General features: G+C 39.8%; 1 protein-coding gene across 1 annotated transcript; it reads left to right on the top strand.

Annotated features, from left to right (window-relative positions):
* Positions 1–208: 208 nt before the first annotated feature.
* churc1 (churchill domain containing 1) lies at positions 209–22,199 on the top strand. The gene is made up of 4 exons (XM_063070371.1): positions 209–354; positions 16,259–16,394; positions 17,859–17,929; positions 19,889–22,199. The coding sequence occupies exons 1-4, from the start codon at positions 316–318 to the stop codon at positions 19,979–19,981; spliced, it is 339 nt and encodes a 112-aa protein (XP_062926441.1). The 5' UTR covers positions 209–315; the 3' UTR covers positions 19,982–22,199.
* Positions 22,200–24,986: the final 2,787 nt, after the last annotated feature.

Here is a 24,986-nt window from a genome sequence, read left to right on the forward strand (position 1 = left end):
TTAGTTTATCTTAGCAAAATGGTGTACATTGAAGAGCAGGGATTTCTTCACATTGAGTCATAAATTACCTGGTATAATATTATAAACAGATTGTTCATCGATTTTTTAAAAGCAATAAGCTGATTGCTGAGAAGGGGGCGATGTTTCTGAAAGGTTACTCCCGCACTGTGGCCTCCATTCGCTACGGTGCTGGGCCTGGAGGCAACGGCGTGCCGACGTCGATTGGCCGCCCCGTGACTGAGGTCACTAGCGTGCGACGGTCGCTCCGAGATCGGAAGCTGCGGGCCGGCGCCCAGGGCCCGAGGAGCAGCAGTGATGTGTGTGGGCTGCGTGCTGAGGGAGTATCCGGACCGGGTGAGAGGCGGCTGGAGGGGAGCGGGGGAAACGCGGAGGGGGTAGTAAACTGACCAGGTGGGGACAGAGTGGGATTGCGCCGCTCTGAAGAGTTAAGCTGGAGTCTGTGGGCTCAGGACAGGAACCTGGGTTGTCAGTCAGAGATGACTGCCCCCCCCCCCGTGCTGATGATCACTGTGTTAATGATGAGTTTGGGGTTAACATACTGCCAGCGTGCTCAGACAAATGGAGGACAGTCTATGTTATGACAAAAGGAGTGGTTGCAGCTGGTAACTTAATTTTAAACATTCCATGGATCACTGACAGGTCTTAAAACTCTCTCTGGTTGAAAATTGCGAGTAATTGTTTATGTCAGACTCATTGTCAATGCAAGGTCATTGACATTGACTTATTATTTGGATTCGGAAACATCTGCGGAGACTATTTTGGTGTTGTCCATTCAGATCCTTGACATAACTGTTTTAGCTAGACCAAGACTCAGAACTATGTCAGCAGCCAGATCACTTGTTACACCTGTTAACTATTTTATTTCCTGAACTGTCACTTTGTGACAGAGACATGATGTGGTGTCCTACTATATGGCTTCCTGAGGGCAATGTGAGTAGAGATTCAATCTCATATACTTCAGTGACCTGGTGAAGGTTCGTGGTTGTCAGATCTCCCTATATATGTGCAACTTTGCTGCAGATTGTTTAGTCGTGCGTGTCATCGCGGCTCAGCATGATGATCTACTCTGTCAGCCACAGACTATAGTGGTTGGTTGCAGGAACCGTGGCTGGTATGAACTATTTTGGCATTAGTAACAGCAGTAACCCTGCCTTAACTAGCATGAGTAATGATGCATTGAACTCAGTTTTGGATCATTTTTGGTTAAATCACAGAAATTTTTTTGACAGTGCTCTGAAGTCACACTGACATTTGAGCACATTCTTTTTTTGAATGTGGAGATGGTTGAAGACATTAAGAGTACTGATGAATTGTGCATTCTTTCCACCTTGGGAATCGGCATCAATGCCTTCTGAAATAAGACGAAAGTATATTGCATAGAATGATCTAAATACCTGGTTGTGAGTTTCACATCAGGTGGACACAGCATAAGACCATCCTTGATTCAGGATAAATTGATAATCTCACTCAGCAAACCATGAAGCTGGAAAGTGGGGGAAAAACTTCCAAGTATGCAGTCTGAGAATGAAACTAATCATGGTCAGTTTCCCAACCATTATGGTACCCAGTCTCATGAGCATGAAACAAATTATAATGACAGGATTGAAGATGACTCAAGTGTTTGTTGAAGTAAGGCTTACTAGTTAATGTGTTTCATACCTATGAGTTGCAAGCATAGATCGGAATCAAATTTATTATCAGTGCCCTATGATGTGAAATTTGTTTTGTGACGGCATTACAGTGTGAGTTATAAAAATCACTATAAATTACAATAAACAGTGCAAAAGATGAATAAAGAGATAGTGTTCTTAAGAACATAAGAAATAGGAGCAGGAGTCGGCCATCCGGCCAGTTGGAGTTGGCCAGCCTACTCTGCTGTTCAATAAGATCATGGTTGATCTGACCATGGACTCCTCTCCACCCACCTGCCTTTTCCCCATAACCCTTAATTCCCTTACTGTGCAAAAATCTATCCAACGTTGTCTTGAATATATTTACTGTGGTAGTCTCCACTGCTTCATTGGGCAGAGAATTCCACAGATTCACCACTTTTGGGAAAAGCAGTTCCTCCTCATCTCCATCCTAAATTTACTCCCCTCTCCCGAATCTTGAAGCTATGTCCCCTAGTTCTAGTCTCACCTACCAGTAGAAACAGCTTTCCTGCTTCTATCTTATCTACCCCTTTCATAATTTTATATGTTTCTATAAGATCTCCTCTCATCCTTCTGAATTCCTGCGAGTACAGTCCCAGGCAACTCAATCTCTCCTCATAATCTAACCCCCTCATCTCTGGAATCAACCTGGTGAATCTCCTCTGCACCACCTCCAAAGCCAGTATATCTTTTATCAAGTAAGGAGACCAGAATTGTATGCAGTACTCCAGATACGGCCTCAGTAGGACCCTATACAATTGCAGCATAACCTCCCTGCTCTTAAATTTAATCCCTGTAGCATGAAGGCCAACATTTCATTTGCCTCTTGATAGCCTGCTGCACCTGCAAACCAACCTTTTGTGATTCATGCACAAGCACTCCCAAGTCCTTCTGCACAGCAGCATGATGAAATCATTTATCATTTAAATAATAATCTGTTCTTTCATTTTTCCTTCCAAAGTGGATGATCTCAAATTTATCAACATTGTACTTCATCTGCCAGACCCTTGCCCACTCACTTAACTTATCTATATCTCTCTGCAGACTGTCCGTATCCTCTGCACATTTTGCTTTTTCCACTCAATTTAGTGTCATCAGCAAACTTAGATACATTACACTCGGTCCCCTCTTCCAGATCGTTGATGTATATATCGTGAACAGTTGTGGGCCCAGCACCGACCCCTGCGGCACACCACTCTACCACTGATTGCCAACCAGGGAAACACCCATGTATCCCAAATCTCTGCTTTCGATTAGTTAACCAATTCTCTATCTATGCTAATGCATCACTCCCAACTCTATGCATCCTTATCTTGTGGATAAGTCTTTTATATCCTTATCGAAAAACTTCTGGAGATCCAATTAAATAATGTCTATCTGTTCCCCTCTATCCACTGTGCTTGTTATATCCTCAAAGAATGCCAGTAAGTTTGTCAAACAGGACCTGCCTTTGCTGAATCCATGCTGTGTCTGCCTGATGGATCCATTTCTTTCCAGATGCCTCGCTATTTCTTCTTTAATGATAGCTTCAAGCATTTTCCCAACTACAGATGTTAAACTAATGGGCCTATAGTTACCTGCCTTTTGCGTACATCCTTTTTTGAACAGTGACATGTCATTCGCCTTCTTCCAGCCAGCCGGGATCTGCCCAGAGTCCAGAGAATTTTGGTAAATTATCAACAAACCCTCAACTACAACTTCTGCCATTTCTTTCAGTACCCTGGGATGCATTCCATCAGGACCAGGGGACTTGTCTATCTTTAGACCGACGTGTTTGCTCAGCACTACCTCTTTAGTGACAGCTATTGTATCAAGATCCTCACCTCTCATCATATCCATATTATCTCTCTTCGGTGTTCAAAGCCACGGTGATTTCCTCATTCCCCAATATCAATTCCCCCTTCTCGCCCTCCAAGGGGTCTATGTTCACTTTGGCTACCCTTTTCTGCTTTATTCAATTAAAAAAAATTTTCTGTCTGTTTTTATATTTTGTGCTAGTTTATTTTCATAATCTTATCTTCCCTTTCTTTATTGCTCGCTTAGTAGTTCTTTGTTACTTTTAAAGTTTTCCCAATCTTCCAGTTTCCCTCTACTCTTGGCGACTTTGTACTCACGAGCTTTTAGTTTGACGCCTTCCTTTATTTCCTTAGTTATCAATGGCTGGCTCTCCCCACCCTTACTGTCCTTGCTTTTAACTGGAATATACTTTTGTTGAGCACTGTGAAGAATCTCTTTGAAAGTCTTCCACTGTTCCTCAACTGTCCCACCTTGTAGCCTGTATTTTCAGTCTACACTATCCAACTCCTTCCACTATTCATTGTAATCTCCCTTGTTTAGGCATAATACACTGGTTTAAAATTGAACTATTGCACCTTTCATTTGTATGAGAAACTCAATCATACTGTGATCACTCTTTCCAAGAAGATCCCTAACTACAAGATTGCTAATTTTACCTGTCTCATTGCACAGGACCAGATCCAAGATAGTATCTGCCCTTGTAGGTTCAGTAACATGCTGCTCAAGAAAGCTATCATGCATGTACTCTATGAAGTCCTCAAGACTGCCTCAACCAACCTGATTCACCCAATCTATGTGCAAGTTAAAGTCCCCCATGGTAACTGCTGTTCCATTCTTACATGCCTCAGGTATTTCTCGGTTTATTGCCTGTGCCACTGTAATGTTATTATTTGGTGGCCTATAGACAACCACCACCAGTGATTTTTTTCCCTTTGCTATTCCTAATCTCTTGCCAGATGGATTCAACATTCTGCTCCTTAGATTTTATATTGTCTCCCACTATCGCCCTGATCTCATCTTAATTAAGGGCATACCCCACCTCCCTTACCTTCCTGCCTATCCTTCCGTATTACCTGATGTCCTTGCCACATTGCAACCATGTGTCTGTGATGGCCACTAAATCATACCCTTGTATACTGAGTTGTGCCACACGTTCACTAACCTTGTTATGAACTCTACGGGCATTCAGATAAATTGCCCTTACACTCATTGTGCCTTTAAAATCTAGTAATCGTCTCTTATGCACTTGACTTTTCTGCACTCCACCCTTACTTTCCTCTTTTTAAACTTTTGTCTTTATCTTTATCCACACTTCTCCAATCTGCTGAATCCCCCCCCCCCTGCTCGTTTAAAGCCCTATCCACAACCCCATTATGTGATTCGCCAGGATCCAGGTCCCATCATGGTTCAGGTGAATCCCATCCCTATGGAACAGCTCCCACTTTCCCCAATACTGGTGCCAGTTTCCCATGAATTCAAACCCTCTTCTCCCTAACAAATCCTTGAGCCATACATTTAACTCTCTAATCTGCTTAACCATGTGCCGATTTGCATGTGGTTCAGGTAGTAATCCAGAGATTTCCACCTTTTTGGTTCTGCTTTTTAATTTAGTCCTTAGCTGCTCAAATTCCCTCAGCAAATCCTCTTTTCTCATTCTACCTATGTCATTGGTAGCCACATGGACCACAACAACTGGATCTTTTCCTTGCCACCGCAGATTCCTCAGCAGGTCAGGTAAGATGTCCTGAACCCAGGCACCAGGCAGGCAACACAGCCTTTGGGACTCTTTATCCCTGCAACAGAAAACTTTGTCTATCCCCCTGACTATACTATCCCCAATTACCACTACATTTCTCTTCCCTCCCCCTGAGTGGCTTCCTGAACCATGGTGCCACAGTTATTTGCTCATCCTTCCAACAGCCCCCACTCTCATCCACACAGGGAGCAAGAATCTCAGACCTGCTGGATAAGCTCAGGAGCTGAGGCTCCTCCAACGCTATCTCCCGGATCCCACTGTCTGCCTCACTTGCAGTCACACCATCTTGTCTCTGACCACAGACTGAATTTGAGGCAGCTAATCTAATGGGTGTGTCTACCTTCTGAAACAGAGAATCCAGGCAACTCTCCCCCTCCCTATTGTGCCGCAGGATTTGAAGCTCAGATTCCAGGTCATCAGCTTTGAGCGTGAGTTCCTCGAGCAGCCAACAAAATGGGGAACCACGATGGGGTCTACCAGCTTCCAAATCATGCAGCTACAGCTCATCACCTGATCCTGCATCTTCCTTACTTTATTTAATTAGCTGTAGTTTGGTGACTTTTTATTCAACCACTACAAAAACTTTACCTGCTACTCAATTGTGCCTCCTCGCCGAAGCCCCTTGAGCCAAAGTTGGTAAACTCAGCTCTCTGTACTGGTAAACTGTACTGTGAAGCGACTTTTAGTCCCGCCTTGTCGGGCCTACAGCAACTCTGCCTCTATTCTAGTTATCAGTTCGCTTTTCTCTTTGAAAAACATGCTAAGCGCCTCTATTACTGCTAGTGTTGGTGAACTGCTTACGCAAAGGCAAGAAAACCGGTCGCCCAAAATAAGCGATAAGCCAGAAAAAAATTCCTTTGTGGCCCCTGTAAGGCAACCAAACACAAGTTTAAGCAGCCATGACCAAAACTTAAAATACATGCTGCAGGCCAAACCAGCCAAGCAAGGATCTTTCTCACACTCGCACTCAGTTAATCTCACACACTCCCAAACAACGTACACAGTCAGACCTGAGTCTACTACACCTGTACCAGCTCAACCCAGAAGTTCACCAGCTCGTGGATGTTTGGCGCAGATGAACTTTCCCAGTACCAGAATGTCTGACATTTGCTTCTTTTTGAAGCTATGTGCTCAAGAATGTTTTGAGAACAGTACTGGTGTCACAAGCTTGCAGCTGGCAGAAGTGAATATGAAGTGTCACCCAGGTTGACTATTGACATACTGATGGAGGAATATGTGTGCTTGGCCTGCACCTCAGTGACAATCTTGCACTCTACAGCTGCAAGACCAAAGAATTGATTGTGGATTTCAGAAAGGGGAAGTTCAGAGAACACATAGCAATCCTCAGCAGTCGAAATGATCAGAAGCTTCAAGTTCTGAAGTGCCAACATCTCAGAGGATCTATCCTGCACCAACACATTGATGAAATCACTAAGGAGGAACACCAGCAGCTATATTTCATTAGCAGTTTGAACAGATTTGATATGCCACCGAAGACTCTTGCAAGTTTCCACATTCTGACTGGTTGATCACAACCTAATATGGAGACTCCATTTTGTAGATTTGAAAGAGGCTGCAGAGGATTGTAGACTCAGATAGTTTCATCAGGAGCACAACCCTCTCCCCTATTAGGAACATCTTCAAAGGTGGTGCTAAAGAAGGCAGCATCCCCATCATTAAGGACCCTCACCATGCAGGACATGCCTTTTTTGTGTTGCTACCGTCAGGGAGGAGGTACAGGAGCCTGAAGACCCATACTCAATGTTTCAGAAGCAGTGTCCTCCCCTCCTCCACCATAACATTTCTGAACAGTTCATGAGCACTACCTTGTTATTTGTCTTTTGTACTATTTATGTTTTTAAAGTAATTTTGTCTTGCACTGTACTGTGGAGGCAAAAAAAAACAGATTTCACAGCATAAGAAAGTGACAATTCTGATTCTGATTTGGTTTTCAATTGGAACCAAGTTGCCCTCTTAAAACACCACACAAAACTCTCTCAACAGTGGTGAGTTTCTCAACAATTGAGACTTCACCTTTATTTGACACACAGCCACTTTCCCCCTTTCCCTTTACAATTTGGTACTCGGTGGTGGTGTCTTTCTGTTGTGACTCTGCTTATCTTATCAGTTCTCCTGTGCAGCCTGCTTTCTAAATGCATTTTGTTATCTGTGCTCCTGCTAGCTAGGTCGTGCAGTTTAAACTCTTCTCAAGCTCTTCTTTTAAACTACCTTCAATATTGGGCCTGTTTCCCATCGTTCTTTCCCAGCTTGCATGGTAATTCGGCTTCATACCTATTCTTCATATCTCAAAGTTCGAAGTAAATTTATTATCTAAGTACATATAGGTCACCATATATAACCCTGAGATTCATTTTCTTGTGGGCATTCACAAGAAATACAAATAAACACAAAAGATTCAGTGAAAGACCACACACAAGATGAAAAAACAACTAATGTGCAAAAGACAACAAACTATGTTATTACTAAATCAATCAATCAATCAGTCAATAAGCAATAACTATTGAGAACATGAGATAAAGAGTCCTTGAAAGCGGGTCCATAGGTTATGGGAACATTTCAGTGTTGGGGTGAGTGAAATTAACCCCTTTGGATCACAAATCTTATATTTGAGGGGTAATAACTGTTCTTGAACTGGTGGTGTGGGTTCTGAAGCTCCTGTACCTCCTTCCTATTGGCAGTAGCAAGAAGAGAGCATGGCCTAGATGGTAGGGGTCCCCAATGATGGATGCTGCTTTCCTGTGACAGCGCTCCAAGTAGATGTGCTCAATGGTGGGGAGGCCTTTACCTGTGATGGATGGATTGGACTGTATCCACTGCATGTAGGCATTTTTGTTCAAGAGCGTTGGTGTTTCCGTATCAAGCCGTAATGCAACCAATAAATGTACTGTGTACCACACATCTATAGAAGCTTTTCAAAGTTTTAGATAATGTGCCAAATCCTTGAAAGCTGTTAATGAAGCAGAGGTGCTGCTGCTTTCCTTGTAACGTACTTACAAGCTGGACCCAGGACAGATCCTCTGAAATGATAGCACCACGGAATTTAAAGTTGCTGACCCTCTCCACTTCTGATCGCCCAATGAGGACTGGCTCATTGTCCTTCAATTTCCTCCTCCTGTAGTCTACAATCAGTTCCTTGGTCTTGCTGACATTGAGTGAGAGGTTGTTGTGGCACCACTCAGCCAGGTTTTCAATCTCTCTCCTGTATGCTAATTTCAGAATCAGAATCAGGTTTATTTCACCAGCATGTATCGTGAAATTTGTTAACTTTGTGGCAGTTGTACAATACATGATAAATATAGAAAAAAAACTTGAATTACAGTAAGTATATATGTATATTAAGTAGTTAAGTATTTAAAAAAGTAGTGTAAAAATAAATTAAGAAAAGTAGTGATGTAGTGTTGAAGGGTTCAATGTCCATTTAGAAATCGGATGGCAGAGGGGAAGAAGTTCTTCTTGAATCACTGAGTGTGTGCCTGTACCTCCTGATGGTAACAATGAGAAGAGGGCATGTCCTAGGTGGTGGGAGTTCTTAGTGATGGACGCCACCTTACTAAAGCATCGCTCCTTGAAGATGCCTTGGATACTACAGAGGCTAGTACCCATAATGGAGCTGACTACATTTACCACTCTCTGCAGTTTACTTTGACCCTGTGCAGTAGCCCCCCCCACCCCATACCAGACGGTGATGCAGTCAGTCAGCATGCTCTCCACAGTACATCTGTAGAATTTGTCACCACCTCTGATTCTGCCAACTTAAATATGGCATTGGAGTTGTGCTTAGCCTCACAATCATAAGTGTAAAGCGAGTAGAGTAGGAGGCTAAGCACACAACTTGTGAAGCACCTGTGCTGATGGAGATTGTGCAGGAGATGTTGTTGTCAATCCAGACTAACGGGTCTGCAAGTGGGGAAATCGAGGATCCAGTTGCACAAGGAGGTAATGAGACCTAGATCTTGGAGCTTATCGATTTGTTTTGAGGGGATGATGATACTGAGTGCTGAGCTGTAGTCAATGAAGAACATCCTGATGTATGCATCTTCACTGTCCAGATGTTCCAGGGTTGAGTGACGAGCCAATGAGCTGGCATCTGCTGTTGACCTGTTGTGACAGTGGGCAAATTGGACCGGATCCAAGTTGCTTCTTAGGCAGGAGGTGATATGTTTCATTACCAACCTCTCAAAGTACTTCATGGTGGATATAAGTGCTACTAGACGATAATCGTTAACGCAGGTTATCACATTCTTAGGCAGCGGTATAATTGAAGCCTGCTGGAAACAGGTGTGTACCTCAGAATGCCAAAGCAAAAGATTCAAGATATCAGTGAATATGCCAGCTAGTTGATTAGCACTACACTTGGAGTATTGTGTTCAGTTCTGGTTGTCTCATATCAAAGCTTTAGAGAGTGTGCAGAAGAGATTTACCTAGATGCTGTCTGTATTAGAGAGCATGTCCTATAAGCAAGCTAGGGCTTTTTCTTTTTGCAGTGAAGGAGAATGAGAGGTGACCTGATAGAGGTGTAAAAGGCATAGTTAAGAGTGGACAGTCAGCACCTTTTCCTGGGATGGAAATGGCTAATACAAAAGGGCATAATTTTAACAAAGTTGGAAGAAAGTATAGGGAGAATGTCAGAGCTGGTGGTGGGGGCAGATAAATTAGGGACATTTAAGAGTCTCTTAATAGGCACGTGAATGAAAGAAAAAATAGAAGGCTATGTGGGGGGGGGGCAGGGTTAAATTGATCTTAGAGTAATTTTAAATTCAGCACAACTTTGTGGGTGAAGGGCCTGGACTGTTCTATGTGAGTCCTGCTGTATTCGCCAAGGAACATCAAAAAAATCCCAAAAATATGTTTTAATAAATAATCAGGAGATCAAAGTCATATCAAACTAACTGGTGTATTGCTGCAATGTTCAGTTACTTTGAAGTTACAAGTATTACCAGATTTTGAATGGTCAGTTCCTGGAGGTTTCCTGTGGAGTGCACACATCAGTGTTGATTGAAGCTCCAGCCCTGTGACTTGGAAAGCTTTTGGTCAGTTGTGCAATCAAACAGGCTGGTGCAAAAAGGTAGGTAAGTATTCCCCTCTCCCCCTTTGATCTCTCCAGTGAATCCAAGTTTCACAGATTTCACTACACATTGCTTTCTATAGGTGTACTTAGTACATAGTTGTTCCTTCAAGGAATCCATTGCTTAGGTCATTGTATGTGGAATATTCTTTTAACCTCTCAATTCCTTTATTCAATTCAGCACCTTTGACTAATGCTTTTCTCTCACATAGTCATTACAATGTCCATTCATTGATTAGGCAATCTACTTCAGCTTTCTCAGTACCTGATTTTAAAAATCAATGAATATTATTAACAAACTAAGTCATATTTGGGTGTGTAGATGTGCTAAATACTGCCATATTATCACAATATCCCCCCCCCACCTTTGATCATGGAATATTTAATCTTGTAGAGATCACTTTAAAAAGATCTTTAGACAGCACAGCAGTCTTCAATGCAAATATCCCCATTACAAATAATACAATTACTCAATGACTTAGAAGCAGAATCAGGTTTAATATCACTGGCATATTAAATTTAACAAGTAAGAGTTTCCACTTTGTTCCTGATACTAGATAAGTCAATAGAATGAGTTCATTGTGTGAATCATGGCATTATTACACTGTTGGTAGTTTGGTAAAATTTTCATCCTTCCCATAAACCAATTCCAATTACATGGGCACACTGTTTTCCACGATCAAATAGTCTAGTTTCATTCCCATTGTTTCAATATCAGTGACATGAATTGCATCCAATCTTGTTCTAACACCATCCAATACAGTGTCCACTAAATCTTTCTTAATCCTTCCCTATTCACTTCTTCAATAGAAGTACCTCCACAATTTTTCCATCACCTCATCTTTGCAAGGTGGAGCACAACATGGTGAACTTGAAAACAGTCGGTGGACTCTCATTTGCATTTTACCAAACACTGAACTCCAAACGCATTGCATTTTATTTATCAGGAATACTGTGTATGCAGGACTCTTAGCATTGGCAATGATCCCTCCCGTCTGTCCAACAATTCCTTTGACCCCTTACCATTAAGCAAGGGGTACTGTAGTATTAGGCCGAGAACTGTTACAATGGAAAACAGCTTCTAACCCAGGCCATAAGACTACTGAACTCCCTGCCTCCACCCAGGTCTCATCACGTATGAAGCGTCAGTAGCGTTACATTCGTACTTTTTAACATGTATTTTAAGTGCACCTTATTATCTGATAATTTATTTGTGGTAATATTACTTTGTGTTACGTGTTTGAGTTATGTGCACTGTGTTGTGCACCTTCGTCCAGATTGTCTTGGTTGAACGACAATCAATTTGAATCTGAGTTTGAATATTTACATTCCAAGAGACAAGAATCCTGGCTACTTATTTGCATTTTAAAAGACAAACTCTGGGATTACATTTAAAGAGTTGCCACAAAAGAATTTAAAATAACTGAATCAGAAGTGTTGCGCAAAATCAACACCCAGAGAGCTCAAATATGCTCTGTTGACTCAAAAACTTGCAGCAATTCATAGTATCTATGTTGCAATAGTTACATGCAGATTTTACAAGTTCACAGTAATTCAATGGCAATGTTTGATCTTTGTTTTTCTCTGTGGAAGTTGCCTTTCATTGCCTGACTTATCCATCATTTGCTTGATAGCCACTTTTCTCTGTTCTCTCTGCTCTACTGTAGGACCTTGTGTTTATGTTATGACTCCATATGATCAGCTTATGATCAGCTCTCCTGCACTTAGCCTGCATTTCTATTTGTCTCTGCTCCTCGAGCTTGCTATGCCTTACGATCTAAACACTTCCTAAACCTAATCAATGCTTTATTTCTCCTAACATGACTTCAAGCTGTCTTCACCATTAGCCCAATTTCCAGTTTGAATGGCATCTAGGTTGACATATAAGAAACTTTTCCAATTTTATGATGCTAGATGATTCCTTCATGTACCTTAACTGTTTGGACGTAGTGGGAGGGTAGAATGGAGTTTATGGCCCATGTGGGGAAATAGTCAAGGACAAAAAAGATTGATTTCTGATAGGCTGTTGGTATTGCCCAAGGGTGAGTTACAGTCATCAGAACACCCCTGCATAAAAGGAGAAGCCTGACATCCATTGTAAATGATAGCATGAAGCATCATTGCTTTTTGAATCTCTCTTTGTCATTTTCAATGACACTTGAACCATCTAGTTGTGTCACATAATCAGTCTACGTTATTAACTTGCTTTGTGTTTAAACCTGCTGCTACTGGAAAGCAATTTTAACTATAGGGTAAATTTACTTTTACCTGTGCATCCATCAATAATAAAGTAAAAGTGCTATGTGTGCGTAGAATTTGATACCAGATTTGTGGATGGCATAGTCAAGGTAACAGCAAGTGACAAACTGGAAACAGTGAGGTGTCATTGCCGCAAGGCCATCTTGAGAACATTTACAAACCAAGTGGAGAAAATAGCAAATCAAAGATGACAGTAAAAGCCATTTTGTTTTAGGTAATCGAGGAAGCTCTTGGCAGTTGTAGATGGGGAAAATTGTAAAATGACAGATTTCAATTGACACAAATAGATCCTGGATTCACCTCTGCCTGGAGCAGTAAATTGTAGATTATATACACTGCCAATCCATCCTCTCTCCCTCCAAAAATTCTGATCATATACTTGACAGTGAGGAACCAAGCTTTATGGAGGGCATGGTTAATTGAGCAAAAAAAGAGGTAAATGGAATTCTTTCCAGTGAAATGTCAGGTACATCATTTGAGGGGGTGCAGTAAAGCAAGGAAATGGACAATAAATAGGAATTTGAGTGGTGTGGTAGAAGAAAGGGATTCTATGTCCGCAATTGTTTAAATAAAACGGGGTAGTTGATAAGATAAACACCAGAGGGATTCTTTACTAGCTGAGCTATAGAATATATGAGCAGACAGATTGTGGTAGAATTATATGCAATACTAATTTAACTGGAATATCATATTACACTGGAGAGGATAGTGTTAAGATTTTTTTAGGACATTGATAGAATTGAACAAGTAGGTGAACTTCCTTTAGCAAGGAGTTAAAGCCCAGCAGCCAATCATTGAAGGTGTCTGGGTAAAGGATTAGAAGAAAGTGAGGAAAGGTTTTTAGCACATAGAGTACCTGGGATCTGGATCTAACTACCTGAAGAGGTGGTAGAGGCAGAAATCTTTATTACAACTGTTCACCGTATGCTAGCTGAGATTTCCATGTTTGCTGCTGCTTGAATTTTGGATTGGAACTTGCACACTAATTTTCAAATTCTTTCCTAACCTCATTTCCCAATCTGCCCCCCTCCCCACATCATTTTACAATTGCCTTTCAAAGACTAGTTCTTTATCAGTTTAATCCCCTCCCAACAAATCATCCTAAATTTTTTATGAAGGCAATTAAATCGAACCTGGTTGTCCATGTGCAACACTGCATACAAAACAACTGGTGGTTGCCAATTAAATCTTTCTTTTACAGGGGATCAACCAAAGTCTGGCGTTCACTTCAAATGCATCAAGCTGTACCTAGTGATCCACTTTATCACCTTCACTCTCATCCCTTTTGTGTATACTTTCTTCTGTAGCTTAATGTCAAATATTTAGTTACATGCTTATGAAGTACCTTGGAATGTTAACTCAATGAAAACATTATACGTGTAAGTTGTTAAAGTGCTAGTGCCCATGTGAATAGCTCCACTGTGCAAGAATTTGTATACACTCAAATGTAGCATTTTTATGACAAATGTATGGCCAATCACTTGTCAAGATCTAACTGGTCTTCAAGACAGCTTTCCAATTAGTCACAGTCCCTTGCTATTTCCTTGTGGGCCTCATTTGTTTAATTTTGTATTAAATACTTCATAACTTAGGCAGGGCATTCTACTTTGTAAAAATAATGTTTTGTTAAGCTCACATCATACCTTCTACTTTTTATACCTATGGAAATCGTTTTACTTCCTGTCTACCCTCACAAAACTATCATTATTTTGAAAGTGTTTGGTGATTCTCTTCTTAACCTCTTATGCTGAAAAGGAGAACCTCTCAGTCTTCTTTGGGGTCTTCACTTAACTGGAATCCCTCATCTCCTGATAAATTTCTTGTGCACCCTCTCCAAAGTCTAGATATGCCTCATAAAAGTGGGAATGCAGTTTAACTGTTCATTCATAATCTTTCTTTTCTTTATTAATCTTTTTATTGATTTAAAAGGAGCATAATTACAATCAAGAGGAGAATTATTTTGAATATATATATCAGTAACAATATAAACCGAGATTAAGATAGACATTGTCAAAATCATAGATATTGTTAAACTAGTATAAAATATATAATTAAAAAATGAAAATAACAATTCTCCTCTTATCAGTTTATGAAGAGAAAAGAAAAAACATTAGGTTTTAAATGGAAAGGAAAAAAAAACCACTACACTATATTAAAAAAAACAAAAAAAACAAAGAGAAAAGGGGCTGGACAGTCTATCTTGAGGATACAACCAAAAAAAAAGAAAGAAAGACTTTCTGATCAAATCTAAAACTTCGAAAGAGTAATAAATCAGATTAAATGAAAATATTGGATAAAAGGTCACTAGATTTGCTCAAATTTAAAGGATGTATCAAATGTCTGACTTCTTATTTTCTCTAAACTTAAACAGAACATAATGGAGGAGAGCCAATAAAAGACCGTAGATGGATTAGAATCCTTCCACTTCAATAAAATGGCTCTCCTAGCCAGTAAGGTCGAAAAGGCTATCATACATTGAGCGGAAACAGGAATATTTCCTGCTTCTGATAGGATAATCCCAAAAATTGCCGTAAGCAAATTAGGTTGTAGATCCAGATCCAAAACTTTGCATAGTGTTATAAAAACATCTCTCCAAAAGTTATCTAGCTTTATACAAGACCAATACATATGAGTTAAAGTGGCCAGCTCAGTGTTACATCTGTCACAAGTAGGATTGATGTTGGAGAAAATATGTGCTGGTTTACCCTTTGACATATGGGCCCGATGCACTACCTTGAACTGTATCAAGGAATGATGGGCACAAGTAGATGAGCTGTAAACCGAATGAAAAATTTTACTCCATTGATTATCTGAAAATGACTCTTGAAATTCCGATTCCCAAGCGCGTTTAATTTTATCATTAGATATCATTCATGAATTCAATAACCATTTATAGATTATAGCTATCAACCCTTTTTGAAATGTGTTTAAACTGAAAGAGAGCATCTGTCATATTCGGTGGATAAGCAGAAGATTCATAATCTAATTGGAATCCAGGAATCTCTGTAATTTTGTTTCTATCAACTTTCTGCTTTCAGTGGTTTACATTTGTTAAACTGATAAATGTCTGTTTCCCTACATCCACTTTGCAATTGTGACAGAATTAAGTATATTTATTTTTGTTAGTTTTCGCCATGTTTTTTTTCCTTTGAGTCAATACCAATAACAATGATGTTGCTGTGGAGGTTCTTCATTCAAGGAATGGGCTTATATGGGTTTTCATCCTCAACCTGAATCCTTAACTTGCTGTCTCAGACTTGTAGGCTTGTAAACTTAAGAAAATTGGAAAGCAGGTACCTTGTTATCTCCTTTGTTTCACCTTCTTAGTAGCTGTTAGTGAAAAGGACTGACAGTGTTCTGTATAGTTTTTCTGATGGAGACCTGCATGTAGCAAAGATATTTATAATGAGAAATCAGAATCCTTTATTATCGGCAAGTATGTGGACACATACAGGGAATTTGATGCCGGTTTCCCTGAGCTCTCACTGTACATAATCAAAAAGCAAACAAAATAATAGTGCAAATAATCGTGAACTATATACAATGAGGTATACCTGTGTATGTACAGGTGGACTTGGTTTATAATAGACTAAAATTCAAGTGTTCATAAGACTGATGGCATATGAAAAGAACAGTTAAACTTATAAAAGGTCCTTCTGTAAGCTCACTCTGTTTCTTTCCAAATAGGGTAACACATGCTTAGAGAATGGCTCCTATCTACTGAATTATGTGGGTTGTGCTAAGTGCAGTAAAAGAGACTTTGTGCTGATTACTAATAGAACCCAGGACGATGATGACGGAGAAGAAATTGTTACATATGACCGTGAGTTACTGGCTTTTAAATCTTCAGTTCAAGTTGAAGTTAAATTTTTAAACATCGAAAAAGATTGTATTTCAATACCCAAAAGTGGCCAAAAGTATTTGAGCGTTATGTTTAAAAAGCTCAATTCTTATGCAATAACACTAGAAACAGGTTTCCCTTAAATTTTCCTTTTATGAAGAAAAATTAGAGGGTGGAGAAAAATGTTTGCAATCTTTGTTACTTGGGAACTTTAGTATCCAGTGTACTCTTGTTAAATCCTTGCTATTACAATGTACTGTCAGCAATCAGTGGGGAGTGGGGGTTGCAGTACTGATCACATGAGAATTACTCCAAGCAGTTCTGGTGCACCATACACTAGTATGCTATGCATCAACCTTAAAATTGCTGTACATCATTTGCTTATCCTTTTAAGTAATATTTTACACTGCAGTTCTATATTTTATTGTGAAACAATATAAATATAAAATGCAACGAAAATAAGTGGACGATTGGTGCTCACCATTACATGAAGGGTCAAGTCCTCAGAGTATTGTTGCTGAACAGGCTGTAACTGTACATCCGAATGTGATGTGTAAATGAAAATGAACTGAAAGCACCTTTTCACACTTACCTTGCAGAATGCTTGAAATAAAATTCTCTGCTAAGCTCATATTTTTGTAAAAACGGGTTTTTTTTGGCCAGGTTGCATGAGTATTCCAGATGAATGAATACAGGATAAGTGAGAACTTGCTATATTGAATGCATTACTGTATATACATTTGTCTGGATTTACAAAATGGAATTTTATAGATCCAGAGCACTGAAATAATAGAATGGCAAGGAATGCTGATGTAGCTGTTTGAGATTCCACTTGTTTGAATTGAGATAGTAAGCTGTTTTAAGCTTTTGTTGAATTAGCATTGGTGTCTTATTAAAATTTGAAGATCCCAGAATTAGCTGAATGACATAAACTTCGATTTTCATTGCAGATTTCTTTTTACAGCTTGAAGCGACATGGGAGAGAAAAATATTGATCTAGAAATTGTGAAATAAATTAACATTTTCCTGTAAATATTTTTGATTGACATTCCGTGAAAACCATTATATTCTGTAATAGCTATCTGTAAAGGTTCTTTAATAGGCGATCTGTATTATTTGTACTTACTGAAAGTGTTTTAATATATCGTCACATGCAAAAAAAAACTCAAAATAGTACCATTATTGTGATGTCCTCAGCAAGTACCATGTAAACTAACCAGAGAGATTCCAAGGTATTAATTTGATCCTTGGATATAAAACAATTGTTTAAGATTTGCCTTTGTAGTTTACTAATGCATATAGAGGCCCTTATTATATAGTTGTTGATTTATCTATTTAGTAATTTATTTATATATAATTAAATAATGCATATAGAGGCCTTTATTATATATCATCCTGAACTGCACTGCTGAACAACCTCCATTTGCATCATTTGTGTTCTTTCAGACATATGTCAGAATTGCCACCATATTATAGCAAGACATGAATACACGTTTACTGTTGTTGATGAGTACCAGGTAAGAACTAGTCCCTGTTTGTTAAACATTGTAAATAATGACACATTTTTTTAATAATAGCATACCCAGCACTGTAGTTTTATTTACAGAAAATGTGATATGTCATTCTGAATCTATATCAGTGATAGGAGGAAATCAGGAGGTCGTAAAGGGATGGTGAGATATCCCTGCTAGATAAGATTAGGAATAATCCTAAAAGATTCTGTTTATTAAGAGCGAAAGGGTAATTAGAAAGAATATCCCTTAAGGGTCAGTGTGGTAACCTGTGTGTGGAGCCAAGGGAAATGGGCAAGATCTGAAATGAATATTGATTGTGAAGAAGGATATGGGTGTCATTGAGTTCAGGGGATGGGACAGTGATATCCTGGAGCATATTGACATGACAAGGGAGGAAGTGATGGAGGTCTTGAAACCCATAAAAGTCAATAATCACAGAGCCTGATCAGATGTACATGAGGATATTAAATGAAGGAACAAAGAGGTCGGCAGAGAATTTTGTGTCTTTGTTAGCCACAGGTGAGGTATGTGAAGAGAAGGTTACTTATATTGTGCCTTTATTTAAGAAGGGCAGCAGAAACAAGCCAGGAACTTCAGACTGGTGAACCATGCCCCACGGGGTGGGAAAGGTATTGTAGGGAATCTGAGTGACGGGATTTATTTGTAGTTGGAAAGATAGGGATAGTGAGCATGGTTTTACACAAGAACCCAAGAAATAGGAGCAAGAGTCAGCCATCTGGCCTATTGAACCTGTTCCACATTCAATAAGGTCATGGCTGATCTGGCCGTGAACTCAGCTCCACCTATGTTGTCTTTTCCCCATCACTCTGCTAAACAAAAACCTGTGAACACTGTGTACAGTTCTGGTCGCCACACTCAAGGAAGGATTAAACTTGAAGGAGTGCAAAAGAATTCACAAGGTGTTGAAGGGCTTGATTTATGGACTTGGATTTAATCAAATAAGTGGGATTACTGTAGATAAAAATGATGATGAGCATGGCTGTGGTAGACCAAGGGGCCTGCTTCTATGCTGTGCAACTCTGTTATATCCATTAGAATGTCTGGAAATCAAGCAAAATTGGATCTTCATTCTGTTCTAAGTATTTTAAACATTGACCTTCAAAACTGATTTTAAAAATTACTTGTTTCCCAACAGTTGTTCATGCCTGTCAGCACTCTTGATATAAATGAATAATTTCTCATCTCATGACAGCATTGTCAGGTCTGCTATTGAACAATATCCATCATATATATGTAATCAGATAGTATCAGTTTGAGACAAATGCTTAAGTGTGCATAAAGGAAAACTAAGGTGATTGGGGCACATTTAAAACTTAAAAGAGTACAGCTGGGTAGAATTTTTCATTCATTACTACTATGGTTAAAGTGTTGCCTTGGTTTGAAATCATTCAGTCATTCTTACCTTGTATTGATACAACATGCTTCCAAAATTAATTACCCCTAGGTGCCTAATGAGTGTCATTATTAGGCATCCGTTAGTCTCGTGAGACCATGGATTTGCGCCTTGGAAGGTTTCCAGGGTGCAGGCCAGGGCAAGGTTGTATGGAAGTCTCAAGTCTGCAAGTCTCCCCTCTCCACGCCACCGATGTTGTCCAAGGGAAGGGCACTAGGGTTAAGTGCCTCGCTCAAGGGCACACCACGCTGCTTCAGCTGAGGCTTGAACTAGTGACCTTCAGATCACTAGACCGACGCCTTAACCACTTGGCTACACGCCAACACATGAGTGTTAATTGCGGTTAATTCCCTAACTAGCCAGCTCAATCTGCTTCAAATTCACCTTGGTCTCTTTATACCCCCACCTGGAAAATGCACTAATGTTGTAATAAGAAATTCAGTTTTTTATTTGACAAGAAACTGCTTTAACACTGAGCAGATTGATGTTTCATATTTGCAGTGCTGATGTTTTTGAAGTACTAAATCTTTTCTTCCTTTTTACTTCAGGAATATACTATGTTGTGTATGCTGTGTGGAAAAGCGGAAGACTCTATCAGTGTATTGCCAGATGATCCACGGCAAATGGCTCCCCTCTTCTGAAATCTGTTTCTGTACAATTCAGGGAATGTGTTTGCATAGGGTATGCGATATCAAGTTAGAGAAATGAACGATAAACTGAAATGGAAACCCCTTCATTTAAACTTGCTACTAGAGGATGTTCCATAAATAGTCCTCTTTGGCACTTCTCAAAAATAAATTTTTGCTTGTATTGTTGTATTTACCAGTACTACCTTGCAACTCAATTGTTTTAACCTGCTGAGTTTCCTGCCTAATGTACAACTTGCATGACCTTCCAAAGCATTCTGAGAAAGGAGATGATGGTTCTGTTTTTAATCCCTTTATCGTGAATAATTCCAAAACAATTTGTATTCTATTTATGTGTCCCTCTTTAACACCTCAGAAGGCTGTGTGCCTTGCTTTGGGAAATAACTTCTAATGGGTCTACAACCCAACTTTTCCTAATTCTTAGGTACTGGCTGAGCTAGGGTGCTAGTTACAACGACTCAGCGTAGTTAATAGATCCAAAGAGAACATTGTCCCAGTGCACAGTGCAGTGCAAAACCAATCAGGTTCTGCCGCATCTTGTATTTTATTTGTTGTAGGATGTGGAAATTTCAGCAATGTTATCCATCCTAGTTCCCCTGACGTATGAGGCAGTTAGAAGTCAACTGTGTAGCTGGTGTGGAAGTAGAGTACAGGTAGGCCAGATAAGGATGGAAAGGTTTCTTCTCAGAAAGTTTTCTTCTCTGAAAATTTTTGCATTTTTGAACCAGACAGGTTCTTATGTTGACCCAGTGGAGTTGTCAAGCACTCCAGAATTTAAACACAATATTGCACTATATTAAAATTTCTATTATATTCTAATATAATCCCAGTAAAATAGTTTGGGGTTAGATCACAAACATGAGAAAATCTACAGATGCTGGAAATCCAGGCAGCATCTGTGGAAAAGAGTGAACAATTGATGTTTTGGGCTGAGACCCTTCATCAGTAATTGGGGTTAGATTATTGGGTTTCTGAATAACTTCCTTGTCCTTTGAAGCCGAATTGAGAATTGTATCAAAGTGAATTTGAACGCTTATCTTTGTTCAATAAATGAGGATATGAAATTCAGGGAGAAAAATAATTATATTTGTGGCTGCTTGAACAAATGTCTTTAATATGTGTTCTGTCTTAGAGCAAACTTGTTTGCATCATAAAGATCACCTAATGTTGTGCCTTGGGCTGCCAACTGCTAGGAATATATTCACTTGTACTTCATTTAACAGGCTAATGAGGTACTGCCACACCGAGCTACCACGCTAGGCATTATTTTTTGTTAGTTGATCTGTTGAATAAGTTGAAATTTTATCTTCTGATGAAGGATAGCTTTCATTCACACTAAACCATAAGATCTGTTCTCTTTTGGAATTGATGTATTTTGCTCAGAAACTCTTAATATCTGCAATAATGAAACTAGTATACCATCACTATGTGGTTATTTTATTCATTACTGCTCTGCATTGTATGAAGAGTCATTAACTAGGGCAATAATGAAAGCATTTTAAAGCAAATTAAAACTAGACTGACAGTCTTTCTTAGTCATCACTGGACCAAGAAATTTCCAAGATGTTCATCAGATATACCCAATTACTGCAGGAGCGGATAGAAATAACACCTACAACAGTGTTTTAACAGACACCAGACAACTGACTGGGCATGTCTTGATAAAGGTCCAGGTTGCTTCTTGGCTTGACATTGTTTCTTGTGAGATAACACATAAAGGAAATTGAGGTGATATTTTCTTACATCAGCCGATTACTGAATTTTCTGAACCACGGCATTTGAGATATCTTACACTTTGGTTTTTAAAGTATTGCTTTTCTGGAGCAGCTTGATTGGGATGGACCTTGGGGAGCAAAATTATCTGTGCAAGTCAGCAAGAGAATGCTGGTTAATTTATTTATTGCCATCCTCAGCCTCTTAAGCTGCTTTTATCTCGGGTTGACTGCAGGGAGGATTAAATATTTGAAATTAATTTTGTTAGTGATCTAGTTTGTGTTTGGATATGCCCTGTAGCCAAGAGGCTGTTAACATTCCTCAGATAATTGTGGCTAATCACTGCCTACACTGCCGTGTGAAGTGTACCTCGTTAACATCTGTTTGTTGCTCAATAGTTCATTGCTTTTGTAATACTTGATTTAACCTGCTAAATTCTACCTGTGAGTAATTTTGGTAAAAGACTCTTTTAAATTGCAGTTTAAAAAATAAAAATTTGTTATTTCAATATTTATACTGTGGGTCTTTAATTTCCTTGTGGGACATCTGTATTGCTATTAGGGCAGGTGTTTATCGCTGATTTTAGTTTGCTCTTTAAAATGGTGGCAGGTAATCAGTTTAAATCGTTGCTGTCCTGCAGTGCTGCTGGGCAATTCCATGATTTTTATCTAGTAACGATCAAGAAACAATGGGCATAAATTGGAAATACACCTGCTGCTATTGTCTGTCTAAATGCTTGAGGCTGTGGATTTAAGAGGTCATGCTGAGCATGCCTTTGGTATTTAATAAAGTGTACACTGCAGCACTAGCGAATTGAATGAATATTTGGATTGTGGATGGCATGCTATTCAGTCAGGCTTTCTTCTTTCATTTGGTGATGTGCTTTGTAATGAACATTGAAAAAAACAGCAGATGCTAAAAACTTTGAAATTAAAACAAAATATTGGAACATTGGGCCAAATAGCATCCATGAAAGCAAACAGAATAATGTTTCCGTTTGGAGAGTCTTTGTCAGAAATTTACAGTAAAGGTGGTGGAGGAGCAGTAGGACAAAGAGAATGTTTGTCATTAGCAAAGGGTTAATAGGGGCAGTGAGAAGGTGATTATGTATTTTTTGTTGTAATTGCATAGCTGTGGGATAAACCCACAGTCCATTGAGAGAGAAGGAAATTAATGGCGAAACCAGAGCCAATATCGCTGGCAGTAATAGTCTGGAAGATCTGCTGGTCCAAAACAATGAAAGTTCTGAGAATGTTGGATGATCAGAGTTGTGCTGTATTTTCTGTTTTATGTAATTTACCTTTCACTTGTTCCCGTCATTTCTAATTATTCACTGACTCATCTGCAACATAAATTATTTCCAGATATGCCTTTGCTCTTCTGCCAGGCTATTCAACTCAATATATCTCTCTATCGACAGAAGAAACTTACTGTTTTCTCCCCTCATTCTGGCTTCTTTGTTTGAGAAATGCATCAAGACTTGTTTTTCCAGTCTGTGATATTTTGCAAATAGATTAGGTGGGTCCTTTTCATTCCTGCTGTTTAATATCCAATTTGAACATGAATATTACTAATACTGTTCAATCCTTGTCAGATAGATTACTGCAGGAGAGGAATACATGTATATTAGAATGAAATGGGTTATTTTATGTGTCTTCTAATTTTGAAAGTAAATATTTCAAGCTGGCAATTTTTCTTATCATATTTTAATATTTTTATGGAGCACCATGTTAGTGTAGTGGTTAACATCATGCTGTTACAGCTTGGGGCATTGGAATTCAAAGTTCATATTTGGCATCCTCTGTAAGAAAGCTTGTATGTCCTTCCCGTGAAGCGCGTGTGTTTCCTCTGGATGCTCCTGTCCAAAGACCTACCAGCTGGTGGGTTAATTCATCATTGTAAGTTGTCCTGTGACTAGGCTTGGGTTGAATTGATGAGTTGCTGGGTGGGCTGGAAGGGCTCGTTCCACGTTATATTGCTAAATAAATAAAATTTCTTCCAATTGACATTAACATTCGGAATATAGACAGGAAAGTTTACAAAATTACATATTTACAGTGGCAGGACATTCCAACTAGTTTCTGAGTACAAACTGCAGACAACCAAAATATAAATCCCTTTTGAAGGATTGCTCCATGAATATACAACTGACCAGAAAGTTAAGTGATAAAACAGATCTGTAATGAACCCCGCAGTAATGACCCTTTCTCCCGTCTTCAAACCTCCTCCTCTTGCGAGGCACCCCACACTGGACTTCTACCTGCTCTGGATCTTTTCATTGCCAACTGCTAACGGGACATCAACCATCTCGACTTAAGCATGCCGCTCTCCTATTCCAACCTCACCCCTTTCAAATGCTTTGCTCTCCACTCCCTCCGTACCAATCCTAACCTCACCATCAGACTCACAGATAAAGAGGTGCTGGCAGACTGACCTCTACCTTGCTGAGGCCCAGCAACAACTCTCAGACAGTTCTTCTTACTTACCCCTTGAACAGGACCCCAGCAAGGAACACCAGGCTATTGTTTCCTACACCATCACCAACCATATTAGCTCTGGGGATCTCCCATCCACTCCCAACCTCATAGTTCCCGCACCTTCCATTTCTACCTCCTACCCACGATCCACAAACCCACTTGTCCAGGTAGACCCATTGTTGCAGCTTGTTCCTGCCGCACTGAACTCATATCAGCGTATCTCAACTCAGTTTTATCCCCCTGGTTCAATCCCTTCCTACCTACATCCGTGACACTTCATATGTTCTGGATCTTTTCAACGATTTCAAGTTTCCTGGCCCCCATCATTTTATTTTTACTGTGGATGTCCAGTCCATATAAACCTCCAACCCCCAACAGGAAGGCCTGAAAGCTCTCCATTTCTTTCTGGACACCAGACCTAACCAGTTCCTCTCCACCACCATTCTCCTCTGTCTAGAGGAACTTGTCCTCACTCTCAATAATTTCTCCTTTTACTCCTCCCACTTCCTTCAAACAAAAGGTGTAGCCATGGCCACCTGCATGGGTGCCAGCTATGCCTGCCTTTTTGTCAGCTACGTGGAACAGTCCATGTTCCAAGCCTGCACTGTTGTCTGTCCGCCACTTTTCCTACACTACATCGACGACTGCATTGGTGCTGCTTCCTGCACTCATGCTGAGCTCGTCGATTTCATCAACTTTGCCTCCAACTTCCACCCTGCCCACAAATACACCTGGTCCATTTCCAACACTTCACTCCCCTTTCTCAATCTCACTCTCTCTATTTCTGGAGACAGCTTATCAACTGATGT

The sequence above is a fragment of the Mobula hypostoma genome, chromosome 1 (assembly GCF_963921235.1).
Source record: "Mobula hypostoma chromosome 1, sMobHyp1.1, whole genome shotgun sequence".
Classification (NCBI taxonomy): Eukaryota; Metazoa; Chordata; class Chondrichthyes; order Myliobatiformes; family Myliobatidae; genus Mobula; species Mobula hypostoma.